Source organism: Narcine bancroftii, chromosome 12 (assembly GCF_036971445.1).
Source record: "Narcine bancroftii isolate sNarBan1 chromosome 12, sNarBan1.hap1, whole genome shotgun sequence".
Classification (NCBI taxonomy): domain Eukaryota; kingdom Metazoa; phylum Chordata; class Chondrichthyes; order Torpediniformes; family Narcinidae; genus Narcine; species Narcine bancroftii.
Genome location: NC_091480.1, coordinates 78,735,863 through 78,763,727, shown reverse-complemented (window position 1 = coordinate 78,763,727; position 27,865 = coordinate 78,735,863). Strand labels below are relative to the sequence as shown.

General features: G+C 44.0%; 1 protein-coding gene across 1 annotated transcript in view; it reads right to left on the bottom strand.

Moving 5' to 3' along the window:
• LOC138746666 (metabotropic glycine receptor-like) overlaps positions 1 to 27,865 on the bottom strand; it is a 115,924-nt gene that overhangs the window by 27,879 nt on the left and 60,180 nt on the right. Inside the window, exons 3-6 of the mRNA XM_069904957.1 lie at positions 17,045 to 17,147; positions 15,950 to 16,176; positions 6,160 to 6,228; positions 3,034 to 3,143 (exon numbers count right to left, since the gene is read on the bottom strand). Of these exons, the coding sequence (XP_069761058.1) occupies positions 3,034 to 3,143; positions 6,160 to 6,228; positions 15,950 to 16,176; positions 17,045 to 17,147 (509 nt within the window). The remainder of the gene's footprint in view (positions 1 to 3,033; positions 3,144 to 6,159; positions 6,229 to 15,949; positions 16,177 to 17,044; positions 17,148 to 27,865) is intronic.

The following is a 27,865-nucleotide window of genomic DNA, read 5'->3' as shown; positions in this document are numbered from 1 at the left end:
TTCGGCGACACTAGGTATTAGTCTATTAAGGAGAATCCTAGCGAAGATTTTGCCTGCAATGGAGAGCAGCGTGCAATTTGAGGCGCCTGCAAGCTCACACCAAGACACAAGAGCAACTTGTCCGTGAACTACTCTTTGCAGATGATGCCGCTTTAGTTGCCCATTCAGAGCCAGCTCTCCAGCGCATGATGTCCTGTTTTGTGGAAACTGCCAAAATGTTTGGCCTGGAAGTCAGCCTGAAGAAAACTGAGGTCCTCCATCAGTTAGCTCCCCACCATGACTACCAGCCCCCCCACATCTCCATCGGGCACACAGAACTCAAAACGGTCAATCAGTTTACCTACCTCGGCTGCACCATTTCATCTGATGCAAGGATCGACAAAGAGATAGACAACAGACTCGCCAAGGCAAATAGCGCCTTTGGAAGACTACACAAAAGAGTCTGGAAAAACAACCACCTGAAGAAACACACAAAGATCAGCGTGTACAGAGCCGTTGTCATACCCACGCTCCTGTTCGGCTCCGAATCATGGGTCCTCTACCGGCATCACCTAGAACGCTTCCATCAGCGCTGTCTCCGCTCCATCCTCAACATTCATTGAATGACTTCATCACCAACTTCGAAGTACTCGAGCTGGCAGAGTCCGCAAGCATCGAATCCACGCTGCTGAAAACCCAACTGCGCTGGGTGGGTCACGTCTCCAGAATGGAGGACCATCGCCTTCCCAAGATCGTGTTATATGGCGAGCTCTCCACTGGCCACGAGACAGAGGTGCACCAAAGAAGAGGTACAAGGACTGCTTAAAGAAATCTCTTGGTGCCTGACACATTGACCACCGCCAGTGGGCTGATCTCGCCTCCAACCGTGCATCTTGGCGCCTCACAGTTCGGCGGGCTGCAACCTCCTTTGAAGAAGACCGCAGAGCCCACCTCACTGACAAAAGACAAAGGAGGAAAACCCCAACACCCAACCTCAACCAACCAATTTTCCCTTGCAACCGCTGCAACCGTGCCTGCCTGTCCCGCATCGGACTTGTCAGTCACCAACGAGCCTGCAGCAGACGTGGACATACCCCTCCATAAATCTTCATCCGTGAAGCCAAGCCAAAGAAAGAAAGAAAGAAAAGATCTGGGTTTAATTAGTTATTGTATGAATAAGCACATATCAATGAAAGACAGCCGTGCATTTTATTTCTGTTTCTAACAAATAGGTAAGGAGCAAGAAGAGGCCATTTGGCCCTTCCAACATGCTAATCTAGTTGATGTCACGCCAACAACCTTGCACTCAACATTAGCAAAACCAAGGAGATGATTGTGGACTTCAAGAGGAAGTCAGAGGAACACCACCCAGTCCTCATTGTAGGCTCAGTAGTGGAGAGGGTCAAGAACTTCAAATTTCTGGGTGTCAACATCTCCGAGGATCCGTCCTGGAGCCTCCATATTGATGCAATCACGAAGAAGGCTCGTCAGCAGCTATACTTTGTGAGGTGTTTGAGGAGATTCGGTACGTCACTGAGGATTCTCGAAAACCTTTACAATTGTACTGGGAAGAGCATTCTGGCTGGTTGTATCACAGTCTGGAAGGGAGGCGCCAATTTTCAGGACAAGAAAAAAACTCCAGAGGGTTGTTAACTGCGACATCACGGGCACCAGACGTCACTCCATCGAGGACATCTACAAGAGGTGGTGTCTTAAAAAAGCACCCTCTATCCCAAAGACCCCCCACCACCCACTCTTCACTCTGCTACCATCGGAAAAAGGTACAGGAGCCTGAAGACGAGCACTCAGCAGCACAAGGACAGCTTCCCCTATGTCATCAGATTCCTGAAGAATCAAAGAACCAAGATACTGCCTTACATTTTTGTGCACTATATTTTAAAAATTATTTATTGTTGGAAGGTGGTGTATATGAATGTTTGCACTGTGACGCTGCCACAAAACAACGAATTTCGTGATCTGTTCATGACAATAGATTCTGATTCTGATCTCTGTCAATTGTAGCCCCAGCAATTCTTCACCCCTTTTTCTAACAACCTGCTTACCTTGACTTGAAAACTATTCAAAGGCACTTCTTTCAAAGACCCATGGGCTTCTGGGACTCCTCGTTCTAGATTCTCCCAAGTTGCTTCCAAACTCCAGGCCTATTTTTTTAAAATCAATTTACATCTTTTTGTTGCTTCTTGAACTTTCTTGAAGGGATTGTTTCCAATTGCTAATCTCACTCAATCCATGAAGGAGCACAGATTTCAAACATGTTGAATCCAAAAGCTTCTATAGTGACCAGCAACTAAATGTGTAATTGAGAACCACTAGCTAAATTCCCATAGTGCAAGGGGCAACAGAACCAATAAGAGTGTACAAGTGAATTGGGATTAGAGTGTGGAAGAATAATTGTGAGAGCACATTGGCAAAAATAATGGACCTCCTGCACTGTCCTTTTTGTTTCCATTATATATTTATATATCCACACATAACATACGCCTCCTTAAAGTTGTGATTCTAACTCCCTCCAGTGTCAAGACATTGTAGTTAGCATGGACATTGGGATCTGTAATGGAAGACACTGTAATGGAAATGTAAAACATTATTGAATATATAATTGTGAATTAATACAATTCACATCCCCTAATAAAAATACAAATTCCTTCAGATAATCAGTTCTCTGTATATCCTTTGATTTGACCCTAATATATACAGTAAAATCCCTGTTATCTGGAATTCAAGCAAACGGTAGCTTCAAACAACTGGTAAAAAAATTTGTAAAACTATTGTAGTTTAAAATTGATGCACCTCATTGTGTGTTGTGTGATTAGCAAACTAACAATCTCAAGCAAATGGAAAATTCACTTATCAAGCATCTACCAATTCCCATAGGTGCTGGATATCAGGGGTTTTACTACATGTAGGAGGACATCTGCTTCCCTTAACAGATGCAACATTCACCCAACAACTTGATGGTTGGGCCATGAAACGGAGTAAAGAGCACTGAGAAGATTCAACTTGGGACTTCTCTATCAATCAGTGCACTGGTACCTGTAGATCTTCAATGTTATGGTTCCATAGATGATGGCAAATCCCAGCATTCGCACCCATCGCAGGAGAACACACCGGAAAGCACTGGGCTGGAAATACAAGATAAATACCTGACGGGCAAACACAAATGCAGGTGCAGGGTTAACATGGAGATATCATGCCTGAAATGTTTGAATGTCAGTCATTCAGTTCTTGTTAAAGTGGTCATCAGTGCCCAGATTTTGGTGGGCAGATGGAGAAGAGGGGAAGTGCTGCTGGTGGTAGAAGTAACCGCTATGATCGTGCAGTGTTCAGTGATGTGGGCTGCCTGTTTTCTGAGTCCACCAGCCCTTGGGATGTTAACGCTAGGGTGAACTTGAAGAGGATACTCTCATTTCAGGTAGAATTTGTAAATGGGGGTCAATATTTAACCATATGGGGTCAGGCAGAAATGAGGCAAATATCTTCTCTGAGTATCATGAGTCATTAGAACTCTTTGCTTCAAATTGAGGTGCAAGCGGAAGTTTGAATATTTTGCGGCAGAGCTCGATAGGGTCTTGATAAGCAGTTGGGGGGCAGCTGAAATGTCATTGTGTGGGAGGGCCACAGGATTGCGGAGTTGAGGTTACAATCAGATTAACAGATATTATTAAATGGCAGTCGGCTCAAAAGGCTGCGTGACCTACTCTGCTGCTAATCTGTATGTTTGTGTGAATGTTCTTTTATGTATCCATGTTTTCAGGATCTAGACTTTGCTGTCAGGATTTACTACCTATCTTAAATGTCCTTAAGATAGGGTGGGTGAACTGCGGTAGTCTTATAGTGAGGGTGCTTTTGCAGTGCGAGTTCCAGGATTTAGATGTAGCAACCGCAAAGGAACAATAATATATTTCCAAGTCAGTTTGGAACAAGGTTTGGAGAGGAACCAGCAACCACTCATAACACTGCAAATTGGAAAGCAGGGGCAAGAAACAACCACCAATCAACACCTTTACTGCATCATTTCAGCCTGAGATGAATCCAGTATGTGCTATTGGATTGCAGCATTAATGGTTAAAAATAATTCTAACTAATCCTTGATTAGAAATGAGATAACAAAAGTGAGCAATTATCATTAAATCTATCAAACATGTAAATTCACTTCCAAATTTAGACCAAGCCATCTGTTAGCCATCTACAAAGGAAAGCTCTCACTAGTGGGCTGAATCAGCAATAACCTGGTGCAATATTGCACTTCCAAAATGGTTCAGAGATTATCAGATCATGTTCAAGGATCTAGCAGTGACCGATGACGTTTCCATTGTGAGAAGATAATATGTAAGGAATCACCATCTCTTTTTGACCTTACTAAGAAGTTCTCAGCCAATGATGTGTGGTCATCTTTGTAAAGTGAAAAAAGAATACTTTGTTTTTCTTATTTTCTTGCAATATTTTGTGTTTATGGGGATGGATATTTGCAGGTTTATAGTCATTGAACAAGTGAGCTTGATACTAGGATAACGGCCTTTCACTCAATGTCAAACAGACTAAAAAGCTGGTCATAGACTTCTGGAAGAGGCATGGTGCTAAGGTGGAGATAGTAGACAGCCTTAAGTTCCTACAAGTAAACATCTCTAGTAACCTGTCCTGGTCCGTCCACATTGTTGCGGTGGCCAAGAAAGCACACCAGTGCCTCCTCTTCCTCAAAGTTGTTGAGGCCAGTTCATTAGATCTGGTCAAAAATGCATATGGTACTTATGGCTAAAGATACTGAAGTCATATAATCAGCTGTTTTCATATTGAATGGTGGTGCAGACTAGAGGGACTGAATGGCCTTCTCCTCCACCTATGTCCTATGATTCTATGATGCCTGATGAAATTTAGCATCTACCTGGTATCTCTTTGTGTAGACCAAGGGCCCCCAAGCATTTAGACCATCGACCCCTTCATGGAATCCTTGATTCCTTATGTATCCCCAGGCATGGAACCCCCTCCCGCGAATTCTTTGTATGTCGGGGGTTGGGGTGGGGTGGCGGCACTGGCTGAGGGGGTTCCCCCCAGCCAACGCTGCTAACTCCCCCTTCCCCGAGGGCAGCGCCACTACCCCCACCCCGATGTACAAAGAACACATTCCTCTTTCTTCGCTCCTCCATCCACTCTCTCTCATCTTCCCGTTCGCTCTCAATTTATTAAAAGCCACCAAAGCCAGCTCTCACGAGAGGTTGGCCACCCTGCATAGGCGCTATTATCCATAGATGTGCCCCTGCTTTCTACTGCAAAAGTTCAATCAACCCTCCCCCCCCCCAGGATTTATCAACCCCCTTTTGATCCCCAAGTATTTATCAACCCTTTGGATAGTCCCATCGACCCCCAGGGGTTGATAGACCACTTTGGAGACCCCTGGTGTAGACACTCCACTGAAAGTATTATGTCAGGGTGCATCATGGGAACTACTCTGTCCGAGGCCAAGAAATTGCAGAAAACTATGAATGCAATTCGGTTATTACACAAACCCACCCACCCCTCCCTCCATCAACTCCATCTATATTTCCAATTGCTTTGGAAAAGATCCAACATATTAAAAGACTATCTCATCTCAGTAACACTCTCTTCTTCCTCTTCCCATTGGGAAGAAGATCCACGAGTGTGAAATCACGCACCACCAAGTTCAAGGACAGTTTCTTTCCTTTCATTATCAGACTCCTGAATGATCCTCACACTAGTAAAATTATGTTGACTTTGCTCTGTATTGACTGATCTCTCTCTGCAACTCTGGTACTTCTGGACTGTTTTACCTGTAATTTGTATGAGATGTCAAACTGGACTGCTCACAAAGCAAATGTTCTCACTGCACCTCAGTTCATGAGACAATAAATCTGAGCAGGAGATATCGGAAAGGTATATCAAAGAGCCAGAATGGTGCATTAATTTATCCTCTTCCTTGTTGAGGGATTCTCTGGTTAAAGGTTCTGAGCAGAATGGAGCAGGTTGTCCATCAGATGTGAAGTCAAAATAAAATGTGATGCATTTGGTATTGGGTGGGGTGAATTAGGTGGGAATGTGAGAGGACATTTGTAATGATGAGGCAGGAGGGGTGGAATTGGAAAACTTGGATAACTCAGTTTCAAAGATCAACATTCATGAATAGATATTTACTTGGCTACTTACTGGAAAATATAGCAGGATGGCTCCTCCAAGGATGGTCTCCAACAGGAGCAGTCCCGACGCTCTGATTCGCTGAAGACAGGAAAAGGAGGTTTTACGCTCTTTGACCTGACTATTAACCTGAGCAAGACTAAAGTACTCCATCAGTCCATGCCAAACACCAACACCATAGAACCAAAAAATCAATGTTGACAACACCCAGTGTACAAATGTAAACAGCTTCAAATACTTGGGGAGCACCATATCAAGTGATGGGTCTTTGAACAAAGAAATTAATTCCAGGATCAGTAAGGCCAGCTAGGCTCTGGGGAGGCTGAAAATCTACAGAGCTGTGGTCATCCCTTCTCTCCTCTATGGATGTGAGACCTGGACTCTGTAAGTACCGATGTCACATCAAACAACTGGAGAAATTCCACATGTGCACCATCCGTTCCATCCTTGGCATCCGTTGGCAAGACCATATCTCCAACCTGAAGGTCTTGGGTCGTGCGAAGTCCACCAGCATTGAGTCCCTGATCATCAGAGCCCAGATGCAGTAGGTGGGACACATCATCAGAATGGATGACCACCGTATGCCTTGCCAACTGCTCTATAGTGAACTGAAGACCGGAAGGAGACCTCAATGTCATCCATGCAAGCTCTATAATGATGCTATGAATAAAACCCTATGCTACTGTGGCATCCTGCCAAGAGAACTAGAGCTGCAGCTGCTGACAGGTCTTGTTGGTGAGCCCTGTGCAATGAAGCCTACACCAGTTTCGAAGACAGGCGCTGCCAAAAAACTGGTGGAAGGCTGTGAGTGGCATCACTTAACAGCAGCCACAGTTATTACAACAACAGATTTCTAGTGCCTCCATTGTGCTAGACTTTGTGCTTCCAGACTGGGAAGTCACCTTTGTGTCCACAGATGAACTGCACAACAATGTCTTTGAACTGAAGGATGACAAATACTTGTCCTAATTAGGCATGTTCCCAGAGGTAACTGATATCCATGTGTGAGTTGTGCATATTCACCAAGTATGGGGCAGCATGGTTGGCGTCGTGGTTAGTGCAACACCGTTACAACACAAGCTAGCTGGACTAGGTTTTGAATCCCATGCTGTCTGTAAGGAGTTTGTATGTTCTCCCTGTGTCTGCATGGGTTTTCCCTGGGGGCTCCAGTTTCCTCTTACTGTTCAAAACGTACCAGGGGTTGTATATTAATTATTGGGATAGATGTAATTTAGCTCGTGGGCAGAAAGGGCCTGTTATCATGCTGTATATCTAAAAAACTTGTGCTCGTTCCTGCTCCCAAACAAAACTTTCCAAACATGTGAATCCAGAACAATTAAAGCCTGAGCTCAACTGCATCATAAAGACGTTGGCATCAACATTACGGTTAATATTCAGTATTCCTTTGCTCTTTTGTGTCACCGAATGAGGAAGCATTTTTCCATTCAGTTCGTCTACATTCTCTTCAGTAATAAAACTGTTGGAACCTCATTAAATCTCCTTCAGACCTCTGGGTCACAGAGCTATTTATATTAACTAATGTTCTATCTTTGGGAATTGTAAGCCTTTCACTTTACAAATTCCTAGGTAGGTTTGATTCAGTGGATCAGAAAAGGCTGATTTATCACTTTCAATGTCTTATGATCTGGTGAGACTATTATAACGTTGTGACAAATCTCTTTTCCATTCAAAAGGCAGAGAGCAAGTGCAGTGAAGGTTCACCAGTCTGATTCACTCTAGAGGTTAGAAAAATGAGAGGTGATCTGTTGACACATTTAATTCTCAAGTGGTTTGAAAGGATGAATGTTGTACTTGTGTTTCCCTGGCTGAAGTGTCTGGAGCCAGAGGTTACAATCTCATAAACAAGAATTGGACCTTGATTATCCATATCAGTTAATTAGATCACAGTTTTTAAAATCCTCCAAGGTGTCTGTCTGTCTCTCTCTTGCTCTGACTTCATTAACTGAAAACACTAATCTTGACATCATGAAAGGTGATTAAATAAAATAATCTGTCCTGTTTTTTAAATTCTCTCTCGCTTTCTCTCTCCCTCTCCTTCGCCCTTCCCTTTCTCCCTCTCTCTTTTCCTTTGCCTCCCTCTCTCTTTCCTGACTGAAAAAATATGGTGGCACTGCCAGGGCTGCTGTAACAAAGAGTGGGAAGCAGAGACACAGCAGGTCCTTCACAGGATTCTACCACCCAGTCTCACTGCCAATGGCTGCATATAGCATTAAATGTTCTATTAAAGGAGCCAACAGTGGTCTGTTTTAAAATCCTGCGAACACGGTGTCTGCGCCCAGATGGCAGTGCCAAGGTTCAGCAGTGGGCTTGAAGGGTGGCAGATTCTGGGGAAGAAAGGCATCAGAAAACAGGGAGACCATCCCCGTTTGAGAAGGAGAAGCAGAGGAGACAACTCAGGATGGTGACCACAGCGCCAGACCAGCGAGGGACTTTGTGGCTGAAAAAACACACAGGCGGCAGGTTTTTGGTGACTATGGTCAAGGGACTCATACTGAACTGTGGACTGATGGAGACTGGTTTGAGGTTGGCTGAAGGGGGACCAGGTATTCGAAATGAGATGTAAAAGGGTGCTGAAAGCTTCCTGATCATGCCAGAGGTTTGGATCTGGAGCTCAGATTGCCAATGGTTTGGAGTGAAGGCTGTGTGGCTGCAGAGGCTGTGGGAGCACTGAAGGCACATCCGTGACTCTGGTGGGACTCTCTTTTGCTTTTTTTGACTGCAAGGACTGCAATTTCTGCTGATGGCAAATCTTTGCCTTTCTTGCAGTAGACTAAAGGAAATTTCATATAATATTACATTTTTTGTTTTATTACATGACAATAAAAGACTCTCTCTTTGTCAATCTGTTTCTTCCACCCCCCTGTACCTATATGATTGGCACCTCTGAAAATGCAGCACTCCCACATTCAAGATTCAATTTATTATCATAATAATAAAACAATGTCATGTTACATGAAATTTCTTTTTGCCTGCTGCAAGGCAGACATATTTGCCACGGGCAGGAATTGCCTTAGAGCCTTTTACAGTCTCACAGTCAGACTTACAGTCAGAGAGAGAGAGGCAAAACAGAGTCCCCCAAAGTCACCAAGTGTCCGTAGATTCATCGGCACCTCCTCGCATCCCGGTTCTGATACCTGGTACCCCTCCAGCCAGTTCGAGCTAGTCTCCAGCAGTCTGCAGCCCAGCGCGAATCTCCCAACAGCAGTCTCCAGACGCCCACAGCTTCCACGGATTCCTCACCAGCATGCACTGGTCCCTCACCTGCAGAGCCTTCATGGCATTGCCGCCCCAAACAAGGTATTATGACCCCCCCACACCCACTTGCAGCCATTGTCCCCCTCAAATGAAGTATTGTGCCCCCACCCACAGCACTGGTGTTTCTAGCGTCACTAGTCTGCATGTGATATAAGCAGTGCATTTGTCTGTTAGGTCAGAGGAAGGGGGAAGGGGGCGGTGGCACACAAAGGAAGTTCATGGCAGGTAGGCACCACTACCACCAACCCCCCCAGTTGAGTGAATTTTCGCACCATATTGTGCCCCTCCCACCCCTGCAGTTACCCTAAGGTTCCACCCCACCCCTGCTAAGATTGGTTATGATGCCGACCCTGGGGTATTGCATCAAGTTCCACTCTCTGATGCCAATTTGGCTAAGTCCCACTGCTTTAGCTCTCAGTCTTTTCAAGGACTCCCATAGAACCATATAGCACAGAAAACAGGCTCTTTGGCCCTTCTAGTCTATTGTTATAATACGTCGACCCACAGACCTGCATCCAGTCCATAGGCCTCCCATCCATGTACCTGTCAAAGTTTTCTTAAATGTTAAAAGTAAGCTCCCATTCGCCACTTCAGCTGGCAGCTTGTTCCATACTCCCATCACTCTCTGTGAAGAAATTCCCCCTAATGTTTCCCCTAACTTATCCCCATGTCTTCTGGTTTGGATCTCACCTAACCTCAGTGGAAAAAGCCTACTTCATTTATTCTGTCTAGACCCCTCATATTCCCTTCCAGTATCTATCATCACTGCCCATTTTTAAAGAGTTAGCAAACATCAGATGCAGGAAACGTAATTAAAAAAATAAATAAAACAGTACGTTCTGGAAATGCTCATCAGGTCAGGCAGCATTGTGGAGAGAGGAAAAGAAATAACATTTCAGGTTGAAGACACTGAGTCAATGCATTTTTACAAAAGGTACCAGATCATGAGAGGTGGGGAGACAGGTGAGTTCACTGTAAAAGAAGTGTTAGAGAGGAGTAGATAAAGAAGAGATTGAAAGAATGGAACTAGATGGAGGTGGGGGAGTCACCGAAAATGAGAAAATTCAATGTTCACGTCACTGGGTTTAAGGCTGTCCAGGGGAAAATGGTGTGTTGTTCCTCGTGCTTACATTTAGTATCATCCTGATAATGGATGAGGCCGAGGATAGACATATCTGTGGAGGGATGTTCGGGGGTGTTGAAGTTCAAGACTAGACCTACCAACAGAGCATAGGTTTTTGGCAACATAGTCACCCATGCTGCACTTAGTCTCATCAATGTAATGGAGACTACACTGAGAACACCAAATGAAATAGATAAGATTGGATGATGTGCATGCAAAGCTCTGCCTCACCTGGAAGGTCTGTTTGTAGCCTGGATGGAGGTGGGAAGGGCGGGGGAGATGTAACAACAGATTTTTCACTTTCTGTCATTAAGGGGAATGAAAGAGAAGAGATTGGAGAATCTCAGATGCTTGTCTCTGTGAAATGTCGATAGGGGTGGAGAGGGTTTGTGCTGAAGCTGGCAGAGTTTAATGCAGAGGCTGATGGGGTTGAAAGTGAGGGCTAGAGGGATGCTGTCCTTGTTCTTTCCTAGGATGAGGTGGGTAAGAGGGTAGTACAAGAAATGGAGGAGGTTCCAGTGCAGGCATTATCAATGATTGTAAGGGGAATCCACATTTAGTAAAGAAAGAGGACATTTTGCGTGGAAGGGAACAAATGCAGCGGAGGTGGAGGAATTGGGAGAAGAGACAGGGTGGGAAGAGGTAAAATCCAGGTAGTATGAAAGTCTGTGGGTTTTTAATAGATGTCCGTTGATAGGTTATCTTCTGAGATAGAGAGGTCACAGAAGGGGAGAGAGGTGTTAGAAACAGTCCAAGTAAATTTAAGGGCTGGGTAGAAGGTGAACATCAATGCAATCATCAGTGTTGTGGAGGAAGAGTTGAGGAGTTTTCACCAGGAAGCATTAACTCCACAGGTGTTCCCTGACCTGCTGAATTTTTCCAACATTTTCTATTTTTATGAAAGGAGAGGAGAGAAAGGAGAGATCATCACAAGTCAGGTTAATTGTGAAATCTCCCACTGTCTGCCATTTGTCATGTGCAATAAGAGTCATCACATTGCAGTGATAAACAAGAACTCTGACAGATTCGCCCCCACTGAGGTCACATCTTGTCCAGCTGAATCCTACAGCCTGCATCTAATTTAGCACAGATCAACGATTGGTTCTTATCTGTGAGGCTCAGAAATTTTATTAGATCTAAACAATTTGATATATTTCCTGTGGCTCTAACACTTTTCAGGTTTCAGTGTAGTGTAAGTCTGTGATGATCAATAGCCTTATCTAGACCTAACAATATGCATTGCTGCTGGTGTCCGCTGTGAGCCAGTATCTCCTCCATTACTCGCACTTCTGCCCTGGCCCCCTCTGACCCATGAGCAAAAAGGGCAGGATCCCTCTTGTTCTCACCTACCACCCTACCAGTCTTCACATCCAACATATCCTCCTCCATCATTTCCACCACCTACTACGTAATCCCACCAGAAGAGACATATTCCCCTTTCCTCCCCTCTCTGTCTTCCAGAGGGACCACTCCCTCTGTGACTCACCCTCATGTCCACTCCTCCCTCCCCACCAATCATCCCCTTGGGACCTACCCCTGTGATTGCAGGAGATGCTCCACTTCGCCCCACCTCCTCCCTAACCACCATTCAAGGCCCCAAACAGTCCTTCCAAGTGAAGCAACATTTTACTTGTGAATCTGCAGGGGTCATCTACTGCATCCAGTGTTCCTGCTGTGGTCTTCTCTACATCAGAGAGATTGGACGCAGACTGGGAGATCGATTTTTTGAGCACCTCGGGTCTGTCTGCCACAATAGCATGGATCTCCCAGTGGCCACCTATTTCAATTCCACTTCCCATTCCCTTGCTGACATGTCTGCCCATGATCTCATGTACTTCCAGACTGAGACCACCTGTAAATTGGAGGAACAACACCTCATCTTCCGACTTCTCTGGCTTTCATTAAACCACCCCCCCCCCACCCCCTGCTTCTCCCATCTCTCTCCATTCCCTGTCTCCTTTTGCTCGGACATGATAAATTCTACCTAGTCCCTTATCGCATCCAATTCACACCTTTTGTTGGTCTGGATTCCTCCCCCATTATTTGAATTCTGAGACTTTCTGATACATCCCGCTTCTTCCTTTTCTGATTTTTCCTTGAAGAAGGGCTCAGGCCCGAAACGTCGGCAATATATCTTTGTCTTCTAGGGATGCTGAATAGACTGGCTGAGTTCCTCCATTATTTTAGAATTTTTGCTACAATTGCAGTATCTTCAGCCTACCGTGTTTCACTCAGCACATTCCATTCTGTCCAATTTGCATTGTCAATTATACAGGATGACCTATACCAGTAGTTCTCAACCTTTTTCCTTCCATTCACAAACCTCCTTAAGTCAGGGTTTGGTTTGGCTTCACGAACAAAGATTTAGAAAGGGGGCTGTCCATGTCTGCTGCAGTCTCGCTGGTGGCTGATGAGGCCAATGCGGAAGAGATATGCCCTGCTGCAGTGGCTGCAAGGGAAATTCTGTTTTGGGTTTGGTGCTGCAGTGTCACAGTTATTCCTCCATCTCCTTTTGTCCTCAAGGCCAGCCCTGTGTGCATTCTCGAAGGAGGAGACAGACTGGTGAATGGTGTGTTGCCAGACCGCGCAATCGGAGGCTAGAGCAGACCACTGGCGATGGTCAATGTGACAGGCACCAAGAAATTTCTTCAGTGAGTCCTTGTACCTCTTTTATTTTTCAGAGCCCCTCTGTCACAGTGGCCAGTGGAGAGTTTTCTATACAGCACAATCTTGGGCAGGTGATAATCCTCCATCCTAGAGATGTGTCCTGCCTGTCGTAGCTGCGTCTTCAACAGCATGGTCTCGATGCTGGTAACTTCTGCCTGTTCAAGGACTTCAATGCTGGTGACGAAGTCACTCCAGTGGATGTTGAGGATGGTCCAGAGGCAGTGTTGGTGGAAGTGCTTAAAGAGTTGTAGGTGATGATGGTAGGTGACCAATGATTCAGATCCATACGGAGGATGGTCAGTACAATGGCTCTGTACTCACTGATCTTTGCGCCTTTCTTCAGATGCTTGTTTTTTCAGACTCTTTTGTACAGCCTGCTGAATGTGCTGTTTGCCTTTGCCAGTCTGTTGTTAACTTCTTTATCGATCTTGGCATCTGATGAAATGGTGCATCCCTGGTAGCTGAACTGGTGGACTGTCTTCAGCTCAATTTCACCTGAGGTGTGGGCTGATGGAGAACTTCTGTCTTCTTCAAGCTGATTTCCAGTCTTTACAAAGCAGGATGTTATACGCTGCAAGGCTGTCTCTGTATAGGCAATAAGGGCAGCATTGTCGGCGAAGTGTAGCTGTCGAATGAGTTGCTCCAATGCCTTGGTGTGGAACTGTAGTCGCCTCAGGTTGAACAGGCTGCCATTGGTTATGGATCTACACTTCGTCCTCACCATCAAGGTCTTCTGCGGCCCTTTGGCACCAAAGAGGGACATCTGCAGACATTGCCCCCCCCCCAAACAAGATTCTGAGTCCCCCCCAAATGAGGGGCTGTGCCCCACTATGGTCACAACCATCCCTGGCTGTCAGACCCACCCCAACTCCCTCCCGCGTCAGTAGCGTCTAGGTTGACTCACACTAGCGATTTTCAACACGCCCCTGGCTGCATCGCTAGTGTGCGCTGAGCATCAGTAGCGTCCAGTGATGCTTGATGCAATAAAAAGAGTGCCCTCGTGCCCCACGTCAGAGGGATGGATGGTTTTATCAACAGGTAGGTCCCCCCACCTTGGTTGACAGGTTGGACCCTGCTAGCACCACCCTCACCCGGTCGACAGTTTGGACCCTGCTAGCACAACCCCCCCCTCCACACCCCCCCCCCTCAAATTGACTGAACGAGCCCCCTTCTAACTCGCTAATGCACCCCTCTACCACACGTTCTGGCGCCGACCCTGCCCTTAGATGGCGAAGAGAGTTGGCATGAGGACGCAATCTTGCTTTACTTGATTGTTATGATTGAAAAGTGACTTTTCTAGGAGCATTTAGGACTTAAAAATTCATGCACTGATACATCAGGAAAGATTAAATATTTGCAGAGATGAGGGTTTATTGATCCTCTCTCTTTATCATCCATTCGCACCAGGTTGAGAGAGGCAAGACAGACAGGGCTTATCAGGATTCGTGGTTGCTTTGGTGGAGAGTGGACAGCTTTTAAGTTTTAAGGCCATCAGGATTTGACGTGCAATTCACACAATTAATTTACCCACCTCCGGACCTGTAATCCCCCGAACGTTTCCTTTGACTCCGTGGTTGTCTATTTCAGCCTCCCCTACTCCCTCACCACACTGTAGGAAGGGTGTGATAGTGATGTAAAGGGATGCAGAGGAGAGTCAACAGGACATTGTTTAGGAATGGAGTGTTGCAGTGACGGAGAGAGGCCTGGTCTCTTTTCCCTGGAGAGGAGGAGGTCAGGAGGGGATAAGATTGAGGACCCTGAGATTATGAAGGTTTTAGATAACTGCAGGAAACATCTCCCCTTATCAAAGGTGGAGTAAGGGCTACAAAGTACAGAGAGGATTTGAGGGGGTCCTTTTCCACCCAGAGTGGCGAATACCTGGAATATTGTGCCAGAGAGTGTTGGAAGCAGAGTCACTGATTGTACAAAATAAATGTCCACATAAACACTTGAACCACCTAAGCATAGGGTGATATGGAACGGGTGATAGGAAATGAGATGGATATGGATGGGCACACACAGGTCGCATGACATGACAGCTGAACGTGACTGTTCCCAGCCACCTGGCCTCAGAGTTCTGTGTTGTCTCCCTCACCTCCACATCCTCCCACCTTGAATACCCTTCTTGAAGTCTTGGGTACTCTTCCTGATATCTCCTTTGCTTTAACATGATGTTGAAGAACATACATAAAGACATCCGCATACGTGCAATCAGAAACTGGAGCACAGCAACACTTGTACAATTGTACAGACTCCTACAGGCATACATAACCAGTTATATACCTCCACAACCTCACTTACATACTCACACACCATCCCAATGCACAATCACCCATCCACTCACACAGACTCACTTAGAGATACAAACAGTGAAACATACAAACACATGCAATACTAAGACCCACTCACACATCTACGTATAAAATACAAATACACAATGACATGGTTAGTGTAGCGGTTGGCGCAATGCCTTAACAGCACCAATGATCAGGACCAGGGTTCGAATCCTACGCTGTCATGTTCTCCCTGTGTCTGTGTGGGTTTTCCCAGGGGCTCTGGTTTCCTCTCTCTGTTTGAAATGTACCGGGTGTAAATTGGGTGGCACGGGCTTGTTGGCTAAAATGTCCTGTTACCGTGCTGTATGTGTAAATTTAAATTAAAAAAATAATAACACACAAATGCATCTGCACACCCATTCATATCAAACGTGTGCACGCACATACACCTGTTTCTCACCTTGTTCTTTCTGAAGCGATACACCACCAACATACTGGTGAACACAAGCAACATGGAGAAAGCTTGGAATGACACGACAGCAAGTCTTAAGTGCCTGTCCTCCTGGATGAAACAGGGAGCATCACTGACACAGGAGTTGCAGCCAGTCTTGCATGGAAGACACTGGAACCATGTCCTGGGTTCATCAACAGCAAACCGACTGAAGAAGATAGTCTCATCTTCTTGCCCTGCAATGGTCACAGAAAGACAGGTTCAAACCCCAGGCTGCAAACTGCATCCTTGAACTTCACTCACTGTAATATTAGAGGAAAGATTTGAATTGTTGATGATGCACAAAGTTTCAACTGAATATTGGAAAATAACTGCTCAATGGACAAAGTGTGAACTCCTAAGGGAAGCCAAGCTAGGATGAAGGTTGGGAATGGGAGCCATGGTATGTTGCAGGGCACAGAAAACTTACCTGTCTGATGTGGCGGTAGTGTGGATATCTGATCATCCACTCCCTCATGAAATTGGGGTTGTCAGAAAGGTCTGGAAAGGGATGGAATGGTCTTCACTGAGGATCATCCACAGCAGCTGTGCAACATATCACTCTGTGCTGTCCCTAGGGATGCACACTGAGACAAATAGTCAACAGTTGCTGGAAGATCATCAACTTAGCAAAAGGCAAAATGGCACTGTATATGTGTGAAAAGGAAAAAGTGTGTATAATGCGATTTATGGTGTGAAAAATAAAAAATAAAAAAAAAAACTTAGCAAAAGGCACCCTCTGGTCTGCTCAAACTCGTTGATTTTCCAGCACTGGTAAGGGACTGGATCACAATTCCAGAAGGACTGAGGCAGAGACCCTCATCACATTAAAATGTACATGAATGAATACTTGATTTGATATCATCTACAAGGTCACAGGTCCAAGGACAGGAACTTTGGATTGGTTTGGATAACTCCTCTGGCAGTCGGATGCATTTAATCTGACATGTGACTCAATTTGGCCTGTACCTGTAAATTCTCATTGATTTTACAATTGGCCACATTAGGTTCCAGTTTTCCTATGCTCTTGCACTTTATTTTCACACAGGAGAATTAAATACTCACTATTATTGCTGTTAATAGAGATAAGGTTAGGGTTGTAATATCCTTCTTTACAGACACACTGATAGGCTCCCAGTTGAAACCCTTGTCCTTTGAGTGGAGAACACTGCAATTGAAAGAGACATCAAGTGATTCATATTTTTTTATCTTGGTCCAGTCTTGGGTGATAGCAGCATTTCTGTGAAATGATTGATTCACATCATTATCTGTTGGTTAAACAAACATCTCGACAATTCATATGCATCCACATTTTTAAAAAAAATCCTCCACATCTGAAGTGTCTGATACACAACAAAATTACAGCTTCAAGGTATTTACCCAAGGCTGGGCTTCATCTCTGAACACTTAATTAGTGCTGTCACAAGACAGCAGATTCTGAATCAATGCTGCTTGACCACAATAACATTAAGTTTTTTAAATCTTAGGTTTGTGAGATTAAGGCTAATGCTTGGGAGTTTGTGTTTTATTGGATCTAAACAAAGAACCAGGATGGATGGGATTGGTTGAATAGGCTCCTACTATGCTTTAGTTTTATAATCTCATCGGATCTGGTTGTCAATGACAAGGCCAGAATTGATCACTTGTCTCCAACCACCCCGGAGAAAGAGGTTCTCAGCCATCTTCCTGAACCACTGCAGCTTCTACCAAGCCGCTAGACTCCCAATCTCCTTTCTACATTCCATATCATCATTACTTGATATTTGACTGGCACTGAAGGGTAATATAGTCAGAGATACCATTTCCTAGATGAGACTTTTAATTCCTTCCAAGACGGTCCTGGGTGTCCATCCACATTCATCCATTTAATTCTCAGCACTCATAACTTATCTGGTTGATTATTTCATTATTGAACCTTGCTCAGGGAATTTGGAATCTTTTGAAGTTGAGAAGGTGCTATATAAATGTGAGTCTTAATTTTATTGCTGGTCATGTTCTAATGGGAGTAAAAACACAATGCTGGAGAAACTCAGCAGGTCAAACAGTGTTCTTTATATAGCAAAGATAAAGAAGGACTTAAGCCCATCGTCAAGTTATGAACAAAATGTAGCCAGGTTGGGGCCCTAATCCAGGGCTGCAGTGATCCACAAGGATGGTACCCTACCACTACTGCTCACCAATGCAGCACATGCATTGACTTGCATCCGGGTTACGATCTGGGAGTGGGGACGCAAATTGATTTGGGCGTAAGGCAATCATTATAGGTGAAATATACTGTACAACGTAAGATAACCATAACACATAAATATATACCTAAGAGTACACATTAATGTCATAATACAATAAAAAGTACATACATATATTCTTTTCAATATTTTTATTAATTGCATTTAGCAAATGTTAGATTGGTAAATAAAAATAAATAGAGCAATAAATATATAATGCTACTGACAAAACCTGTTACATTAAAAAAATATGCAAAAAAAAGGAGCTTGCTATTCTACAAATTTGACCTCCTACGTACAAAAGCTGTTGGCAAAATATATTGTCCACTATCTGGTAATGAAAAGGAATATAAACAATGAGGTCAAAAATCAAAAGTTAGATAAGCATACAAATTTTGGAAATAATTAAGAAAAGAAACCCACAAGAAATAAAATTTACATTCATCACAGTAGTGGAACATCTAATTTTTTTTCTAAAGACAAACAAGCCATTGTATCCGACAGACATTTAGTGTTAGTGGGAGGGACAGCATTGTACCATTTCATTAGTACGACCCTTCTGGCAATCAGGGAAGCAAAAGCTACTCCATGGAATTGTGAATAATTAAATATTGGATCATTGGGCTCACATATCCCAAACAAGGCAATAAAAGGAGATGGGGCCAAATTAATATTAAGAACTAAAGATAGTACATATATATATATTATAGATTTCGATTACATATATGTACTCTATTATAAGTTGGGTGTACACTGTGTACTATTATATGGCTGACAGCGCAATCGCTTTGTTTTGGCTTTTGAGCCCACGTGTTTAATGCGTGATACGTGACTTGACCTCCAGTAAAGCCCACCAGCATCAGTCCCGGTGTAAATTTTAATACTTTTATTAAGCCCTTCTGGTACCTCAGACGTTACTCAATTGGGCATAAGTTGAGGTTCCACATGGTACGTTTACATTGTGAATTTCTGTGAATTCTTACAGTGATTAAGAAACCTTTGGTAAATTAGGCAACCACAGCCCCCAGAAATTTCAGCCATTTACTTTTTCCTGCAATCCTGGAGCCATCACAGTGGAAAGGTTAATATATGAATCTCCATCAGCAGAGGATGCAGGTCGAGGTTTGAGGAGCAGGCGACCTTTGGCATTGGTCTCTCATGTCCATCTAGTTCGTTTTGCAGACAGCTCTAGTTGATTCTGAAATACGAGGAACCTTTGCATTGTATTTGGAGGAGATCTCTGCTCAAATAAACATGATTAATTACTCTTGATTGGATGGGGGTTTATTGTCATTACTCATTTGGTTGCATGCTAACAAGCCACTGCAATAATTGTAATTGTAAGGTCTGAACAGTACATATCTAAAACAGCATTTGTTTTCCTGTTTAATCCTTCCAGCCAATTAACTCCCTTCTCCACTGGAAAATCAGTTATGCTTGCTGGAAAGGTGCAATTGAGGCTCCTGCTTCTCACCACCACCAGCTCTGCCCCCAGTATGAGCTTTCTGCCCACTTGTTTGTGGAAGGCAACACATCAGAATCAGAATTTATTGTCATGAACAAGTCATGAAATTTGATGTTTTGTGGCAGCGTCACAGAGCATATTATAACCGTCTTACGACATTACTATAAAAAAGTAAAATGATAACAGTAATAAGGCAGTGTTTTTGGTTCATTGATTATTCAGGAATCTGATGGCATTGGGGAAGAAGCTGCCCTTGTGCTGTTGAGTGCTCATCTTTAGGCTCCTGTACCATTTCCCCGATGGTAGCGGAGGGAAGAGGACATGGCCTGGGTGGTGAGAGTCTTTGAGGATAGAGGCTGCTTTTTTAAGGCACCACCTCATGTAGATAGATGTCTTCGACGGAGTGAAGTCTGGTGCCTGTGATGTTGCAGACCGAGTTAACACCTTTGGTGTTTATTCTTGTCAGAGGCAGTTCCGCTCTCATTCAACATTGAGGTTTCCTGGGAATTCCGTTCGCTGGCACAATTCGGATGTGCCCATTCTGTGTGCTTCAATGGCTCTAATCTTGGGACACAGGACTATGGGGAGAATCCTTTCATTGTTTTCAACTGCAGTAACATGCTGGTGGCTACATGCTTCTCGCTGACACGGATAGCAAGTTCAAAGAGGTCTTTTGAAGAATTGGCAGAACCATGATGGACAGTGATTCTTTGAACGCCAGGCCCTCATTTTCAACATTTAAATTAAATTATAAATTTATTTGAATTTATACATTTAAATGTAGACATAGAGCACAGTAACAGGTCTATCAGACCCATAAGCCCATGCCACCCAAATACCCCAATGAACCTATAACCCCTGTATGTTTTTAGAGTGGAAGGAAACTGGAGTAAACCCAGGCAGACAGGGGAAGAACAGCATCAGTCCCGGTGTAGCGCAGGATTTGAACCTGGGTCACTGGCACTGAAATAGCATTGTGCTAACTGCTACATGAAAAAAATGAGCCTGTGCTTACCCTTCTTCATGGAAGGCAAATGTCTGTAGGATGATGTACATGGTATTATTGAGAGTGGATGGGCAGGAATTATGTCCACTTCCCTGGCAAAACGTTGGAGGAAGATGTTCACAATGAGCTTTAACAAAACATAACAGTCAGATTTCATTTTAATTCTCTCTCTGGATGGCCTGTATCATGACTTTAAAATTTATCTCTGAATGAAATACAGTCTATTTCAATTCAGCAGTGCTTTCAAAAAATGCTCAAGTTTCAGGCAGGGGTATTGATTGTTTCTGTTTCATATCTTTGCCTCCACAGAGCCAGCTCAACCTGCTGAGTTCTTCCAGCTTCTGTATTAAACTTCCTTTTTTCATCTTTCATCTTTAATATCATTTAGGGAGTTATAGAGGGCAACCTGGCTATTGAATTTGTGATGTTACTGGGATCTTCTGAATTACTTCCCCCCCAACCCCATCCATTAGAACCAGGAGAAGATAGCTAGATTTGATAGATTAGATTTGATGGACTAGATTAGATAGATAGAGTTGAACACTACAAGCATGAACTTTCATCCTGAACCCAGCAGCCTATAGGACCAACCTACGGACGCTGGTTTCCACCTTGGCCCCTGCGACCCACAGGACTGACCCTCTGTCCAAAACATACCCTGGCCCCGAGAGTGCACAGGGCTCTCTCCCTCCCTCCTCTCCTTCCCTTGGATCCTTCCTACACTCCATCTCCTGACCCACCCCATTCTCCTCCAATCCCCAACACCCTCCACTCCATTGAACCTCCCCCTAACTCCTGCTTGGTCTCACCATCCCCTCTGACCTTCCCCTTTTCGAGCTCTGTCATCAGTAGAGGCCTCACTTTCATCTCCCTTTGCTTCCACCTCAACTAATTCCGCACACGCCATGATGCTGAACTGTTCTTCTGTCAGCTCAATGTCCATGCCTACTTCCACCACCATGATTCTTCATTCCCCTCATCCCACCAACTACGGATCCCTTTTCCCACTCTCTCCGTACCAATCTGAATCTAACCATCAAACCCGCAGACAAGGAAGGCACTGTTGTGGTCTGGCACACTGACCTCTATCTGGCCGAAGCTAGACAACAATTCTCAGACACTTCCTCTTACTTACTCCTCCAATAGGACCTTATTAAAACTTATCAAACCACACACCATCTCTGAACTCATCACTTCCCTTCAATTCCTTACCACGACCTCCAACCGTAATGTTTCCCAACCCCACACTGCCCATTCTACATCCTACCTAAGATCCACAAACCCAGTTGTCCCAGTAGACCCATCACGTTCATGTGCTCCTGCCCCACCGAATTGGTCTCCGCTTATCTCAACTCTGTTTTGTCCCCCCTCGTCCAGTCCATCCCCACCTACATCTGGAACACTTCACGCTTCCTCCATCACTACAACAACTTCCAGTTCCCTGAACTCGATCACCTCATGTTTACAATGGACAATGAATCCCTAAATACACCTCCATTCCCCATACCAAAGGTCTCAAAGCTCATTGTTTCTTTCTGGACAATTGACCTAACCAGTTCTCCTCACCACCACCCTCCACCAGCTGGCAGAACTTGCCCTCACCCTCAATAATTTCTCCTTTGACTCATTCCACTTTCTCCAGGTCATAGGGATAACCATGGATGTCCACATGGGCAGCACCTGTGCCTGCCTTTTTGTTAGCTACATGGGGCAATTAATACTACAAGCCTATACAGGCAAGGTCCCTCATCTGTTTCTTGGCTACATCGATGACTACCGGCCTCATGATGAGCTCGTCAACTTTATCCACTTTGCTGCCAACTTCCACCCCGACTTCAAATTCATTTGGTCTATCTCCAGCAACACTCTCCCTTTCCTCGATCTCTCTGTCTCCATCTCAGGAGACAAACTCTCGACAGACATCTTCTACAAACCCACCAACTCTACAGCTACCTCGACTTCACCTCTTCACACACTGTCCTCTGTAAGGATTCCATTCCATTCTCTCAATTCCTCTATCTCCATCACATCTGCAACCAGGAGAAGGATTTCCATGCCAGATCATCAGAGATGTCCTCCTTCTTCAAACAACTTAGCTTTCCCTCTACCACCATCACTCGGCCCTCACCGCATATCCTCCATTACCTGCACAATTGGCCCCCTCCAGCCCCATGCACAAGGGCAGGATTCCTCTTGTCCTCACTTACCACCCTACTAGTCTTCTCATCCAACACATCCTCCTTCACCATTTCCGCCACCTACTATGTGATCCCACCACATATCCCCTCTCCTTTCCTCTCTGCCTTCTGCAGAGACCACTCCCTTCATGATTCCCTTCTCCACTCCTCCCTCCTCACCAATCATCCCTTTGGCACTGTGACCGCAGAAGATGCTCCACTTGCACCCACACCTCATCCCTCCCCACCATTCAGTGCCCCAAACAGTCCTTCCAAGTGAAGCAACATTTCACTTGTGAATCTGCAGGGGTTATATAGTGCATCCGATGCTCCCATTATGGACTCCTCTACATCGGAGAGACTGGGTACAGACTGGGAGATCGCTTTGTTGAGCACCTTGGCTGTGCCCCTGCAATAGTGTGGATCTCCCATTTCAATTCCCCATTCCATTCCCCTGTTGACATGTCTGTCCATAGTTTCATGCACTTCTAGACCGAGACCACTGCAATTTAGAGGAACAACCCATCTGGGCATCTTCCAACCAGATGGCATTAATATCAACTTTCGTTAAGCCCCCTTCCCCCACTTCTTCCACCCCCCTCATGCCTTCCCCCAACTCTGTCTCTCTCCCCTTTTCCCTTTGTCTCCTTTCACAAATCAATTCTCACCTCTCTCCTTATCAAATCCAATTAACACCTTTTGTTGGTCTGAACCCCTGCCCCAGCTCTATTCTGAAATTTCCTGTTTTTTGCTTATTCTTTGCTTAATCCTCGAAGAAGGGCTGAGGCCTGAAATGTCAGCAATATTTCTTAATCTTCTATGGACTCTGAAAGATTGGCTGCATTCCACCAGCATTTTCTGTGTGTTTTTACTACAATCACAGGGTCTGCAGACTTTCATGTTTCACTAAACTAGGTAGGAACTTCATTCCCTGGAGGGTGGAAGACTGAGACCTTATAGAGGCAGAGATAAGTCACAGTCTTTTCCCCAGAATAGGGGAGTCCGTCTGGATCAGTAGCAGAACGTTGAGCACCGTCATGCTGAGCACTGGTGCACATCTCAGGGCTGTGTGCTCAGCCCACTTCTGTTCACACTACTAACCCATGTTTGTATCGCCAGATCCAGCTTCAACAGTGTTATCAAGTTTGCAGATGACACTACAGTCGTCAGCCTCATCAGCAACAACAATGAGTTGCACTACAGAGAAGAGGGGGATAATCTTGTGATATGTTGCGAGAGCAACAACCTGAGTCTCAACGTGGACAAGATGAAGGAGATGGTCATGGAGTTCAGGAGGACCAGGAATTACCACCCTCCATTGCACATCAACAATTCTGTAGTAGAGAGAATGGAGAGCACCAAGTTCCTTGGAATTCACTTAACTAGTGACCTACTGTGGACACTCAATATCTCCTCACTTGTCAGGAAGGTGCATCAGCGATTGCACTTCCTGAGAAGAATGAAATGAGCAAGACTACTGGCCATCATTATGTCAACCTTCTATCGAGAGTGTCCAGGCTGGCTGCATCATAGTGTGGTACGATTGCTGCAGAGAAATGTATCGGACGTTAATCCACAGGACCATAAGAGTGGCAAGAGGATCACTGGAGTCTCCTTGCCCCAATCAAGGTGATCTACTGGGATCGCTATCTCAAGAGGACTCACAAAATCATCGAGGACCACTTCTACCCTGCACACAGCATCTTTCAGCTGCTCCTGTCAGAGAAGTGATACAGGAGGATCAGCAGCACCTGGCTGAGGAACAGCTTCTTCCCACAGGCAGTGAGAGTGCTGAACGAGACTCTCATATGGATAAAGCAACATTTATTTATTTATTTATGTATATGAATACTTGTCCTGCATATGTATCATTTGTCTGTATGTATGTTATGTCTAGTTGTGTGTCCGAAGGTTTTGCACCAAGAACCAGAGAATGCTGTTTTGTTGGGCTGTACTTGTACAATCAAACTTGGCTTGACTTGACTAAAGCTAGATTTAAGGTGATAAAGGAAAGACTTAAAAGGTAACTGAGGGGCAACTTTTTTCACACTGAGGATGTGGGTATGTAGAATGGAGGCAGTGGTACAATTACATTTAGAAGACATCGGACAAGTGCATGGATAGGGACGGTGTAACGTGATACGAGTTGAATGCAGGAAAATGGAACTAGCTCAGGTAGGCAACTTAGCCAGCATGGATAAACTAGGCTGGAGGTTCTGTTTCTGTTCTGTAATTCTATGAATCTGTGACCATCTACAAATCCAGCTATAATGGGTAAGGGGGCCTCCAATTCTCTACTGAGCTTTGGGAAAAAGCAAACCTGTTTGTCTACACAGAATCAGAATCAGTTGTCATGAACAACTCACAAAATTCATTGTTTTGCGACAGTATCGCAGTATAAACAGCAGTCATATAAACTGCCATACAAAACACAAACAAAAATAGTGCACAGAAAGTCAAAGTAAGCCAGTGGCTTTGGTTCATCGATCATTCAAGAATCTGATGGCAAACGGGAAAGAAGGTGCCCTTGTGCCTCATCAAGTTTTTTCCATCACTTTCAATTAATTGGTTTGTGAAAGGTTTCTCTTGTTGCAAAATTTCACTTCAAAGCGTATTAGCACTTAAAGAGATTACTAAAATCCAGGATAAAGGGCACAGGGATTAGGAAATCATGGTTAAACATGGACAATCCTCCTTAAAACTTGAATGGGCCTCAATGCCAATACAGCAAAATATCCATTCTATTGAATCCTGACTATACCTGGTTGAAATCAGCTCTCAGTAACACCTCTCCAACCAGTTATTTTATATAACATTCTCCACAACCCATTTCAAATCTTATGAATGGACAAATGAAACTTCAATACATTCTCCAACACTGTGATGCTAAGCAGTCTTCACAAGTTCTATGAGAACCCATCCCTTCTCAGATGCACATGAAGGTCACTGGTGGAATCCTTCTTGCCGCACAAATGCAAATTACAGTGGTCAACAATTTTTTTCAAAAGGTTTGCTTCCTGAAAAAAATTGGGGATTATGATAGGCAACTTTAAACTGAACTCAAAGATAATTTCATATTTTCTGTATCACATAGGAAGTTGGGGAAACATTAAATTAACTTTTATTGAATTTAGCATGTTTAATTGCATAATGATGCTGACATGTTGCAATAGTTCAACTGACCTAAAAATGTTCTACCACTGATTTTCATTTGTACTCAGTATCTGATCCCACTTGTACCAGTGTCCAACAATAGTCGGCCAGCATTGCTGGATTCCAGTTGCCCTGATATTACTTTTCTATGGTCTCAATGTCCCGGTGAAACCTTTCACCATGTTTGTCATTGACTACGGCAAGATCAGCAGGGAAGATGTCCAAGTGTGAAGGCAGAAAATGAATTTTCAATGACATGTTGCACTTCGTGGTTTTGTCTGCTTGAAGTAGACTTAAAATATGACAAGAAATCACAAAAATAGGTTATATCTAAAAAAAACTATGTGATAGGAAATTTTTAATATGATTTTCGTGATCAGTAGCCCAAAGTCCATAAAATACACCCAGAAGTGTTCAGGAAGCAAACTCTTTGTTTTCCAGTGTAATTTATTGCTTCTCCTTTCCTTCCAGTTGTAACTAAATGTTCTCATGTATCTCTTCACATGATGTGTCCAAAGAACTTTGATGGGTGTTTTCTGATTCTTTTAAGTAATGTACATTTTGTTTTTGTTCCTTCTTTGTAATGTTATCAGTTATATTAGTATGGTTATGGATAAATATGTCTTTAAAAGAGATAGATTGTGGGGGTTTAGTGTAGGTCAATTCACAAACAGAGTAACACTTCACAAAAGACATCTCATTTAAAATGTAAGAGCTTTGCTGAAGCTAGATGTTGAGGCTCCAATTGATTTTGCAGAGACAATGGAACTGCTTTGGAAAGAACTTCAAAAGGAGGTGCAAATGGAAAAAGTCCAAGCTCAAATACTGATAAGATCTTTCAAAGATTGGGTTTGGAGCCTTGGGAGAGGTCATTTGATTTTTACAAGCAGACAAAGGATAAAACAAACTGTATTCTTCTCTCAGAGAGAGAGAGAGAGAGAGAGAAGTCAGTTCTACAGTAGCAGTTGAGGCTGCAAAATGGCAAGCTAGCAGGCTTGCTGAAAGACCCCATTTTGAAGACAGGTTGTGATTTCTGAGTTCAGCCTGTTAAAAACCCTTGTAGTTCTTACAAGAGGAAATGGCTGGCTTGAATGTTTCTCCTGAAATAAAGGAAACAAGAGGAACTCTGTGGTGACTTGGAAGAAGAGGTTATCATTTGGAAAATCCATGATGGGGCAAGTTTCTTCGGCAAGATGCTGAAGTTATTGATTGGACACACACAAACTGATTTCCTCCAATGAGCAACAATATATCTCTGAAACCAGCAAGAACCTTCCTGAGCGGTAACCATTTAACTTTAAGCACCAGAGCCCGCTGAAGATTCATAAATGTTAAATTCTGTGCACAGTATAAGAATTGTCTGATACTGGTGAACTTGGAGAAGTGAGGAGTGAGTGATTGGACTGTGAAACAAAGAACTTTCCTGAACATATACACATTAAATACATGTGTGCTTAGAATTAGAAGGGGGTTAAGTTTGGTTGTTAAGTTAATGGTAATAAGTTAAAGTTTGATCTTGTTATTATGTTTAAAGAAAATTAAAAGTAACCATTGTCTTGGTGAATTTCTATTGCTGCTGGGGTTTGGAGTCCTCTGGGCTTGTAACAGTTATCCTGTAAAGCATTCTTTTAAGAAACCACATCTCTGTTACATTTATTCTTTTTTCCATCGCATTTGCGATGGCCCATGACTCGCAGGAATGTAGGAAGAATGTAGCAGCTAAGAGTTCTAAGGCAGGTGTCAATTGCTATTTTCTTGTTCATTAGGATGTTTCTCATTTCTATGAATGCTGTTCTTGCCATTGCTAGTCTTGCTTTTATGTCATTGTCATCTGTGATTTTGTCGTCAGCAAATTTGGAG